A 12,607-nucleotide genomic window follows, 5' to 3' on the forward strand; every position below is an offset into this window, starting at 1 on the left:
GCCAAACACATTGTGGATTAATTTATTGAAGCTAGACACATGGGAACAGATATATGTGCTATAAAGCTTGAAGACAGCAGGAATGCAGAGCTGTGAGTATGCTCTGATGAAAAGCAAAAGTGACACTAAAAATTGATCACATGACACACTTTCTTCTAGTGCTGTCATGTTGCAATCCCAACAAGGCATATTACAACAGGAACCTTGGTTTCCCCTCTCTAAACAATAGGTAGGGCTGTCAATTTCAATGCCCTTACTGGTGACTAACTCCGATTATTGAACATCACAGCCCAAGGCTTGAATCTGAATCTTCTTGCTCTGCCTGGCTCTGAGCTCTGGCCAAGTTCACTGAAATCTCAGTGAGTTCCTTGCTGTCTATAGTTTTGTCAATTCTTTATTTTAGGAAATGGGTTCTTGCAAGCACCATCTGTTATCTTTAGATACTAACTTGCGATTAAAATTCTTGAAAGAGAACAATTATCCCCAGGACTGGTAATATTCTTGCATATAGAAATGCACAAACAATGAATTTATGAAATTAACTGGGTACGCCAATTTCTGGGACAAGTTTAAAGTTGTGAAGTTTTGAATGGCAATTTATACGAGGGGGTAATTATTGGATAATCCTGGTCACATGTTCTGTGAAATGTGCTGTGGCGGTGGTGTATTACAATTCAGTCAGGGAGTCCGAGTTGCTGTGGCAACACACATTGTTTACATGAATGCTGTGGTCTGGAGTTATGGATAGTGATAATAGAGGATCGATTTTCCAAACCAGGAATCTCTCCTGCTCTTACGGTCTGCCATTGGTATGTGTTAGAAGGATTTACAGGTTCACCCTACTTGATTGACCGCATTATGAACACATCTTCCTTTGCCATCAAGTTCTGAAGTGGGACTTAAATCCACAGTTTCTGGCTCAGAGGTAGGGATGCTACCCCACTGTGCCTCTAGGCGTCTCTACATGCTGTACATGTTAATAAAGGAAAACGACATTGTCATTTGGATTGAAACAACATCTGGATAAAGGGTGCCCCCTTTTGGTAAGGATGAAAGAGCCCTATTATTCATCACAGAGCCACAATCAATGTAAGTGTAAAGTGACAACTATATACATGAGGCTTAGATCTGTGTTTAATAAGCCCAACTATAACTTGTTAAGTGTACCGTTTTGGTGAACTGAATACCTGTATGGATATTAGCCTCTTGGCACATTGGTGTAATGAATTATTTTCAATTACATTGGTAAAAAATGCAAAGGTTTTCTCTCCCAAAAACAGCAATGAGTGACTAGTTAATTATTGTTTGTGACATCAGTCGGAGAAAGAATGTTGGCAATGAAATTGGGAGAACTTATTGTTCTTTTTTGAATAATGCCGTGAGGAATTTAAGGACCACTGGTTTAGCTGCACAATGTTGAGTTCTATGGGACAGACCTCAATTGCATCATGGTGCAATTGCCTTAAAACCCTGATTAAATATTTTAATGAGGCTCCAACCTACTATTTGGACATGAGTGGAGGTAAGAGTGATGAGAAGCATTCAAAAATCACACTGGATAAAGCTCAGACAGGATACCAGCAGTCTTTCTTTAAACAAATGGTGTGTCTTAATCCCAAATCAATCATAAGAACATAAGAAATAGGAGCAGGAGTAGGCCATCTAGCCCCTCGAGCCTGCCCCGCCATTCAATAAGATCATGGCTGATCTGATAGTGGTTTAGTTCCACTTACCCGCCCGCTCCCCATAACCCTTAATTCCCTTATTGATCAGAAATCTATCTACCTGTGACTTAAACAAAAATCATGCTGAGAAACAGGTTGTAATGTGAAAATCACCCACAATCGGTTGATGGTGTAAAACTGGGTACAGAGGTACAGAGGGGCAGTATGGTGGCACAGTGGTTAGCACTACTGCATCACAGCACCAGAGACCTCCAGTTTGATCTGGCCTTGGGTGACTGTCTGTGGGGAGTTTGCACGTTCTCCCCATGCCTGTGTGGGTTTCACAGTAAGAAGTTTAACAACACCAGGTTAAAGTCCAACAGGTTTATTTGGTAGCAAAAGCCACACCCTCAGGGTGCTGCGTTTTCCTCACATAGTCCAAAGATGTGCTGGTTAGGTGGATTGGTTATGGTAAAATTTCCCCTTAGTATCCCAAGTTGTGTATGTTAGATGGATTAGTTATTTAGCCATAGTAAATGCATGGGGTGGGGGAGGCGGGATGCTTGGGTAAGATGCTTTTTCAGAGATTCGGTGCAGACTTGATGGGCCGAATAGTCTCCTTCTGCGCTGTAGTGTTTCTATGGTTATTACCTAAACTGATCCACAATTTTTCCTCAGCTTTCTTTCCTCTCCTAGGAAATTGTGGTACAGTTGGCAAATGGGCAGGTGGGAGAAGAAGCACTTTGATGGTATATGTAGGCAGCACCTTAAGGATGGGATAGGCTGGATGGACTGGATAAAATGTCCCTGTCCATTTTTCCATGTAGAATGGCCTCCTTCTGCACTGTAGGGATTCTATGTATTCTATTGAGGAGATTGGCAGCACAACCCGTCAGCAGGTGACAAAAAACAAGAATAGTGATTTAAAAACAGCATGGGAATGGGGAGGAACATTTTGAGATTAATGTATCGCCTTATGCAAGAACAGAGCAGTATTTAGTGCAGTATGCTCACTTTGTCTGTCCCACATGTCCTTCAAATGAAAGTCAAAGTTCCAGTATTGCTTCCTGCACTTGCTGTCCGTCAGTGACATTATTCATTATCTTGGGCCCAACTTTCACATCTACGCTAATGCTGGTCTGTACCTCTGTATCTTAACCTTTTCCAACTCCCGACTCCCAATGTATTATCCAATTGTTTATCTGATATTATCATTGATAAGGAAGTTCTTCAAAAACATCAGGGGGCGATTCTCCCAAAAATATTCAAAAGTGTCGAATTTGTGTAAAAACTGGAGTAAATCCCATTGATTTTTTTCAGCGGGAGTTTCAAAATGAATCGCCCACACTCTGTGCACGGCAGGGTGTACTAGCAGGGTTTATGTGAAAAAGCAGGGGGAGGGTACCATCCCCCCTGATCCCCCATGAGCGGGTCACTGCACATGCGCTTGTGCCATCTGTCAGCGCTGAGATCGGCACATGCGCACTCGCCTGTACTGCTGGCCTCCCGATTGCTGGCCAGCTCGATCGCTGGCCAGCCCCACGACCCCACATCGCTGGCCCTCCGACCCCTCCATGGCCTGATCGCTGGCCCCCGGACATGTCCAGACCAGCCTCAGCCCCTTCCTTCATCCCTCTCCAGCCCACCTCGATCTCCTGGCCCCCACAGCCCTGAGCCATCATGGCTCGGGGGGAGGTGATCGGTAGGGCTGCTGCTGGGTGGGGGAGGGGGGCATCAGGAGATTGGGGCTGGGAGAATCGTTCCTTAGTGTTAAGACCCAATCAAGACTGCCTGTTCCTGCCAAAAACTCAGTTTCCACTTCCCTCATGTGGCAGCACAGTGACACAGTGGTCAGCACTGTTGCCTCACAGCACCAGGGACCAGGATTCAATTCCTGCCTCGGGGCACTGTCAGTATGGGGTTTGCACGTTCTCCCCGTGTGTGTGGGTTTCCTCCGGGTGCTCCAGTTTCCTTCTACTCCAAAGATGTGCAGGTTAGGTTGATTAGCCATGGGAAATTGCCCCTTAGTGTCGTGGGACTAGCAGAGTAAATATGTGTGGTTACGGAGATAGGATCTGGGTGGGATTGTTGTCGGTGTAGGCTCGGTGGGCTGAACGGCCTCCATCTGCGCTGTAGGGATTCTATGACTCCTATGATATGGAAGGATTCCAAAAGTGCACAAGCTTGGTGTCTTAAACTGAATTTCAGACCCATATCTGAGTCTCTAGTACAACACCATTAAAGCTATCGAGGCAGTGAGTGTTGACTGATTGTCATGGCTCAGCTGACCACATTCATCCTTACATGTGAATTTCTGCTGATTCTAGTGGACAGTGTTCAAGAGCAGGAATGATTGTGCCATTTTTCTCTTCTATCGCTCAGAGGACACGGAAGTCAATTCTATTTTCCCACCCTGACACTGCTTGAATCTATTGAACAAAGTAAGAGTTTTAACAACACCAGGTTAAAGTCCAACAGGTTTATTTGATAGAAAATACCAATAGCTTTCGGAGCGCTGCTCCTTCATCAGATGGAGTGGAAATCTGCTCTCAAACAGGGCACAGAGACACAAAATCAAGTTACAGATTTTGATGTGATGTGGCATCTCCACATCATTAATTTATTGAATACAGTCTAAGTCAGGAAATAAACTTGGGTACTTTCTGGTCAGTAGATTTGGGTACTGCATAAGGAGTGCATTAATGGTTTGAACCATTGAATATTCTTTGAAAATTAAATCCATCCAGAAATAATTGCCTCTAAATGGTGCTGAGTAGATTAGGGAAGTCAGACTGTTGGGTGATATAACATCTCTATTAAGAAAATACAAGCAGATTTACCTGCTTAATTGTAATTAATCCTCAGTTGCAGCACATTGTCAATGCAAAGTTTTCATTGAATCCCTCGATGCAATGCAGCATGTAATGAACCTTGCATAGTAGCTTCTTGACTAGCTCTAATGATTTAGCTTTACTGCCAGGATTACCTGTTCATTAGAAAATGGTGAAGTGTTCAGCAGTTGCTGCAGTCATGTGAGTTGATAAGGCTCCTTCTTGTGTGGTATCTGGTCTGTGCAAATGCAGTTGATGGGCTGGATATTTGCTATTGAGGTTTGGGTCGGAACATTTCCCGACTTGGCAGACCCACCTTTGTATAAAGTTCTCCTTTACACGCTATTTACATTGGAGGGAGGCAGGTGCAGGACTGGGCTGAGCCTGCTGCCTCAGGACACAGATTGGTGATGGCCGCAGGGGCAGCAGAATACTGAACCAACTGGTTAGAAGGTCCACCTCAACTCTCAGGGTCTTTATCCCATTGTTTGGATACATTTTAGGCCCTCTAATCCTCACCCTTCACATTTCATCACCCCCCCAGCCACTTCCGATGCCACCCCCTCATGCTCCCATTCCAACCCATGACCCTACCCACTTCCAATAGCCCCTCATAACCCTTCATCCCAACTCATGGCCCTTCCATTTCCATTCATCCAGTATACACCAAGTGCAGAGTTAATGAACCCTACAATAACAGTGGCATCTCTGAAACTGCTTAAAAATATCGCCTATTCATAACGTTTTTGAAAAGAAAACTGGTGTTCCTCCAACCCCATAAAATGTCAATCGTCTAGGCCATTGAAGTATCAATAACAGAATTTTTAATCACATTTTTATCTCATGCAAATAAACATTAAGCAATTGACAAAAGAGATCAAAGAAAAGTAAATTATTAAAACCTCGGAGCTGTCAATCAAGTAAGGTCAATAATTCTCTGGACCTGTGCAAACAAGACTCCTGTAGAGTTAGTCCTTTATGAGAGTCTGGGTTCTCAGCCAAGCCTCATTGTGCATACCGGGAATGGGGTGGGAATGCCAAAACTGGGTCCTGACCACCATTATTAAATGGCTGACAGTAGCCTGGGGTGTGTTTAGTCATTAACAACAGGTAGATCTGAGCACTCTTGAAAGTTTGCTTTGTAAATTTATACTCACCCCTATATAGTGGACTGCTCATGGGTGCTTCTTGAAACAGGGTTGCAGGCTCAGTGACATCTCCTATATGATCCATTTTTCTTCATTTTATTCTGCTCTAAATTACCTTCTGGAATCTCTCAAAGCAGAGTGTGATATTAAGACTCGCAATGAAAGGGAATGATAATGCATTTCCCTTTATGTTTGCTTCTATCTTTTCACAAAAACTAGCAAACAGTATAAAATATACATCCAGATCCATGTGGCAGATAATCTCCATTTGATATGTTTAAAGTTGCCATAAATGCCACTCAACAGGTTTTTAGCCTTTTAGCTGAGAAAGATACTTATTTCTGTTCTGTTTTGGTTGATTTTGTGTTTCATTATTTTGTACAGTATTGGGGTGAAGGACGAGGGTAGTTCTGGTATTAAGTTTTGGTAGAATTCTGGTGATGGACTAGAATCCGAGGGCACAGCCTCAGAATAAAGGGAGGATCCTTTAGAACCGAGATGAGGAGGAATTCATTGCCACAGAAGGCTGTGGAGGCCAGGTTATTGAGTGTATTTAAGACAGAGATAGATAGGTTCTTGATTGGTAAAGGGACCAAAGGTTATGAGGAAAAGCTTAGGAGAACGGGATTGAGAAATACATCAACCCTGATTGAATGGTGGAGTAGACTCAATGGGCCAAATGGCCTAATTCTGCTCCTATATCTTATGGTCTGATGGATACCCACCCCAGCTTTGGAGCTTATATTTGCTTCATCATCCTGATTGTACCTGAACAGAATTATCGTTCGGTCGGCAGCGCAACATTAAGAGCCGCTAATTGCTTATGTTGATTTTGCCTACTGGTTTTCCAATGGCCATGTACTTTACATTGTAAGGATTCTTATCAGAGATGAAACAAATAAAAAAAGTGATGAGTCTTTCAGCTGAGGTTTCCTTGGTCAGCAGAGATCCATTTAGCTCTCAGAGAGGTAGACTAATCAAACTCAGGCTTGTACTGGCAAATGGAAATCTGTTCTTCATTACAATACCAGGTTTTGATTGAGTAAATAGCTAAAGTGGGCCACAAAACAAAAGACATCCAACAATTGTGTTTAGTCCATTTGTAATTATTTATCACTTTTTGTTAATCAGCTAGACAGATCTACAATGAAACGGGCAGGCAAGATGTGAACAGACATATACACACACACACACATGCACACACACACACACCCGCGCGCATGCGCCAGGCACAAACATACAACAATTTACATCTATTCCTATAATGTTTTCTCAACCAAAAAATAATTTCAAAGTACTGTTTGGAGAGATAAATAGATGGGAATAGCTGAGGGAAAGGATGTCAGTTCATTGAGGGAGAATTCGGCGGGGGCTAATATGGTTGAAAAGATGGACTTTAGGAAGGTTGGTAAAGCTGGAGTGAGACAGAGTGCCAAAAGAGTTTAAGGAGCTTCAACAAATGGAGCAGCGATAGGCTCTTCCACCATTAGACAGATGAGGAAATGAGGAATTGTACAAAAGGGTCAATCAGTGCATCAAAAACTGTGGGAAGATTCTCACTGGAAGAACTTAGTTGGGATATTGGACTGTGAAATCCTTTTGCTATTGAGGTAGAGTTTAAAATATAATTTCAAGGGAGGAATATAAAAGAGGGGGGAGAACATCAAGAACAGTACAGATGCTGCTGGTTAGATGCTTTCCCCATGTCATGATTTCTATCATTCTATGAACAATTTCTTCCATTGAGTCCAAGCTCAGGAGGTGGTTTAGAAATATTGGTGCTGAGCTGAGCTTTGGGTGATGTTGCCTGTGAGAAGAGACCCATACACTGATCGCTCTGCCCTTTGTGTGATCTCCAGGTTTGGTTCAGTTTGGTTTGTACCAACTTGTTCTGACATGTGACGTCCAAGTACAGATTGGCTCGGACTGAGATTGCCACTTCTGTGTTGTCACCTTCATATGGAATCTAAACCAGACAACAAGGAAATAGAGGGATAGATTGGCCCATTAAAATTTAAGTTGGCTGGGCAACCTAACTGTAGCTTTTTAAGTGCGGAATGATTCCAGTTGCACATTCAGATTGAATATCAGTGGATTACTGTACTGGCGCTACTTATGGGTAGGACATTCTGGCATTATACCAGTTTCATACAGACTATCAATGAGTTTGTAGATTACCATTGATCATGAAGGGAATCTGAGCGGTATCAGTATTGCTATTAATTATTGTTGTAAGTTTGAAGAGTTAATATTAGTTACTGGTGGAATCAAGTTTCTTCCCACGTTTTCTGTGCTTCGCTTGTACTTGGGTGGCCTTTTGATTCTTGGAACGTCTTCTCACACAGCAGCTGCAAGTGCAACACCACAAGGAGAGATATCCAATTACAGGGGGGGCGGGGGCGGGGGGCAACCTTTATAAGAGAAATGCAATAACATTTGTAGATGTTTCATGGTTTGAATGTCAAGTGATCAAACCGCAGGAATGTCTCCAACCAGAGTCAGTAACTGAAGTGTAAAGATCCAACTCTGAGGCTATCTTGGTAACCTCTTCAGGAAGTACAATCAAATCAGTAAGAATCCCTTTTCTGAGGCTGTGTTGGGAGCCTCTGGCATGTCCTTCACTATCTAAGTAGTCAAGTAATGTATTATTAATGTTTCCCTCAAGCATTGTCCCTGTTACTGACATTGTTAAGAGTCCATGGAATTGAAAGTCTATAGGATGAAGAAAGATAAAATGTTCCGAGGATTTACAGGATGAGGAATGTGTGAAAAGTCTGCAAAATTGAGAACAGATCCCAAGGTGTGTTTGACAGATAATAAGCCAAAGATGTGTTTAAGAAAAAATTAAATCCAAGGGGTCTGGGTGTGAACCTTAGGGCTTATAGGATTCAGAATGAGTATGCTATCTATAAAATAAAGATCAAGTGATGTAGAATAAGAGAGAAAACCATACAGAGAGTGAATGACATAGAGTCATACAGTGCAGCAAAGGCCCTTCGGCCCATTGAGTCTGCACCTGGCAATAACTACCATTAAAGGCACACTAATCCCATTTTCCTGCACTTGTCCCATACTCTTGAATGTTATGATATTTCAAGTGCTCATCCAAATATTTTTTATCAGTTGTAGGATTTTCAGCTTCTACCTTCCCTGGCAGTGCATTCCATATTCTCATCACGCTCTAAGTGAATACGTTTTTTCTCAAATCCTCTCTGAATCTCCTGGTCCTTACCCTAAAGCTATGCTCCTCGTGATTAACCCCCTCAACAAAGGGGAGCAACTGTTCCTTGCTCACCCTGTCCATGCCTCTCATAATCTTATACACCTCAATGGGCCGAGTTTAGCATGTGGAAAGACACCACTGCCTGATATGAATATAGAGAACCCAGCTATTATTTTGTCATAGGGTTAATTTTATAAATGCATGTTACTTATGTATGGAGACTCATGAGCTACTAGCAATAAGGCTTCTCTCTATTGGTATACAATTATAAAACCTTAGAGAAAAGTTCAGACCCCATATTTCAATGAAAAAACAGTACCTGAACCCACAGTGATGATTTCAGTACAGTCACCCTTCGGAGATGCGGAATAATACCATTTGGAATATACAAACGGAGATCCATCATTCCAGACGAAGGTACCTTTCTAAATTTGAGTGAATGTCAAAAGTGAAAAATGTGAAGTGTTGTGCAATGATATATGAAATAAGAAGCAAGCAATAAAATAGTGAAGTAATTGTACTTACCTTGTACCTGTCAAAGCCACCAACCCAAATATAATAAACATTCAATACTTTGTTTGCATGGCTCACAAGAAACTCACATGTCTCCAAACTGGGAATTGAGGCAAGGTGCCCACCAGGAACCAATTTCTGACAGTATTCCTGAGAAAGGAGCAAAATGAACATATCAATGTTCATCAGACTACACAAACAATTGCAAAATATGTAATTCTCAAACCAGTCTGGAGAGATGAGTGCTGTTGCAATAAATGGCACTGAATCAAACTCAGAGCAATTAACTGCAAATGGAAGCATCTCCCTGGGAAGTCCAAATACTTGAAGGCACTGGGAAAGGTTTTGAGAAATAACAAAAAGCCCCCATGAAATACAAAAGACTTTGGGCTCAAAATTCTGAGGGCATGTGAGGACCAAAAAGTAGTGCAAATCCCGCCCTCCCCTTCCACCCAGCTCCACAGTACCCTCAAAACGTTCACACTGGGGTTCACATGAAGGCTGAGGCATTAAAATGGGGTCTCGCTAAGGAAAGGTTTGAGAATAACTGGCTCAGAATATAACAGTTGGGAGTGAGGGGGATGACATGTTACACGTAACCTCCTCCCCCACAACTAGCAGGGGCGATATCATGGGACATCGCTCACCAGTCCAGGAATTTTGCTGGCTCTTTCTTAAGTGGAGCAGCAGATTCCACATCTGCTCAGAGCAACGTGTATTTCGGCTATAGACCCTCAAGAAGAAAGGTAATTGATTACCATGGCAAATGAAGCTTATTTACACATGTATCTTCAACCTGATAAGGGATTTTAGTCCCCTTACTTGGAAGGCAAGGGTGCCTTTGTGATTTTCCATGGCATGACAGAGTGAGCACTTCTGTTGTATCTGTACAGGAATGGGCCACCTGCCCAGGGCATATAAATGACCACATTCCACTGTTTGGAACAAGATCAAGGGTGAACCAAAGTAGTGGGCAAGAGCCCCATCCTGTCACACTCCCACATCCTTAAAAAGCATCTACAAAATTTGAAGCCCTTCTTGTAAGACTCGTGTGAAACAGAAATGCCAATCAGTAGAAAAGTGGGTGTTTGTACAGTGCTGTAAGTCTTTAGCTAAGCAGATCATCCTAAAAGCAGATCTGGCTGAAAATGATTGCAAATGCTTTCAGCCTTGTCTTTGCACTTGCGTGCTGGGCTTTATCATCATTAAGAATGAGGATGATCCAATGAGCCCTTGTGGAAAATGTTCATGTGAAAATATTGAATGAGTGATGTTTGAATGGTCTATCCCTAACCCTAACCCTGCAACAAACTAGAATGAAGAATCATGTAGGTTAAAATGAGAAATGTTCATGTGAACATAATTGAGTGAGGGACTAATCATAAAACTGCAAGTGTGTGCAAATTCAATCGTTCATAATTCTGTTTGGTCCTGATGTGGATGTTTGTCACCACCCCTTTGGACCTCACCTTCACTCACACAAATGAACAAAAGTAATTCTGCATCCTGCCTTACCTCAGCATTAATCCAGGAACGAGGTTTTGATAAAACTCGATAACAGGTGTCATTGTACAAAATCCAGTTCGGAATGCACAATATTTGGCAGGACTGTTCTCGTTTCACCCGTGTGTGCTCATCCTGTCTTTTAATCTTCAACTCGGCAAAATGTACCTCAGGTTCAGTCTGAGCTGTAGTTTATATAAAAAGGAATACAGCTCTGAGATTTTATGGACACTTAACTGAACTTTCAATAAATATGCAAATATAGAAATTTCAATTGTCTTGAGGCTGTTTTGATTAATTTGCTCAAAGGTTAAACCATAACACTGATTGTCATATGCGAAAATATCTACCAGTGTCAAGCAGCTTTTGGAAATGGAGTTCATAATACACAATATTCCTGTGATACATGCTGAGCATCATTACCGGCATGTTTCATTACTCAGAGGACATTCCAGGAGAAAACGGGTAGCTGGATTGAGCATGGAGTGCCCCTTTAATGCCATATTGCAACATCATGCACAAAGCTCGATCAACAGTAACTGAGAAGCATATTAAACTTCGCAGTGTCTCCCGTCTATTCTCTTTTCTATGTAAAGAAAAATGGTGAGATAGAAAGGGGGAGAGGAAAAGAAGCAAAATGGGAGAGGGTATGCAAAAATGGAAAAGGTAAGAGTTAGAGAGGGCAGGAAAGACTCAGAAAAAGGGAGAGCAGGAATGAAGAGGATGAGAATATGGCCACATTTGAACCCAAATGTTGTACCTACCCTGTAGGTCCCAGATGTAGAAAGCTGCAATAAGCAGCAACATCTGCACTCCAGAACCCATCAGTGAGCAAATATTCTTGCCAAAGGCCAGTCGCTGGTTGGACTTGTTCCCTCTGGAGCACCTCGGATGAATGCAAATGTGCTGAGTACTCAGGTTTTTTATACACAGCTATACAGCTGAGTAAACCTCTTCTTCTGAAAAGCTGCATTTGGTGAATAGATTTGATATTTACTTAAGACACCTATATTAATGAAGGAAAAATAGATTGTAGATGTAATAGAAGATGATGCAATGAATGGACAGCTGCTTCATGTATTATTATCTACACAATCTGAATGGGAACAATCAAAGTTCCCAGCTCACAAACACATTACGTGGAATTTTCATCCATCTGTATCCTTCTTATTCTTCCAGTTTTGGATCCCATCAATTAGCTGCTTTCAGCTGGGATGTCAGGGCAAATGTTCAATGGTGCAAATGCTATGAATTGGAGACAAATAAAAAACAAGTTTCCTGGGTTGTGAGCAGGTGTGAACATCAGTGGAAGTCACCTGCCAACTCCTTTGTTCCTCCAATAATAACAATTTGCGCACAAATAGGTTTGAAGGAGACTTTTAAAAGGAGGAACAGAACGGTTCAGGGAAAGAATTCCAGAGTTTAAGTAGCTGAAGACAAGGCTCTCTGTCAATGGTGGAGAATTGATAATTGCAGATGTGCAAGCAGCCAGAATTGAAAAAGCACAGAGATCTCAAAGTTGTTGGACTGAAGCAGGTTACTGAGATAGGGAGATGTGAGAAGGATTTGCCTTTTACCCTCCTTTCCATAGATTAAAACCCCCCATCTTGGCCTTACTCTCTGGACCTCCCACCTCTATCAGCAGTGTCATATCATTGCTGTAGCATTTCTCCTTTCCAATAACTAAGAGGTGATTTGCCACTCCCAGTAGACAGCAGTGTGATG

At 42.2% G+C, this 12,607-nt stretch overlaps 1 protein-coding gene across 1 annotated transcript; it reads right to left on the reverse strand.

Moving 5' to 3' along the window:
- Positions 1-9,185: 9,185 nt before the first annotated feature.
- LOC144492946 (lectin-like) lies at positions 9,186-11,888 on the reverse strand. The gene is made up of 4 exons (XM_078211637.1): positions 11,647-11,888; positions 10,895-11,067; positions 9,469-9,529; positions 9,186-9,291 (listed from the first exon to the last, which is right to left on the reverse strand). Coding segments are annotated over exons 1-4 (297 nt in total). The 5' UTR covers positions 11,708-11,888; the 3' UTR covers positions 9,186-9,289.
- Between the last annotated feature and the right edge of the window lie 719 nt (positions 11,889-12,607).

The sequence above is a fragment of the Mustelus asterias genome, chromosome 4 (genome assembly GCF_964213995.1).
Source record: "Mustelus asterias chromosome 4, sMusAst1.hap1.1, whole genome shotgun sequence".
Taxonomy (NCBI): Eukaryota; Metazoa; Chordata; class Chondrichthyes; order Carcharhiniformes; family Triakidae; genus Mustelus; species Mustelus asterias.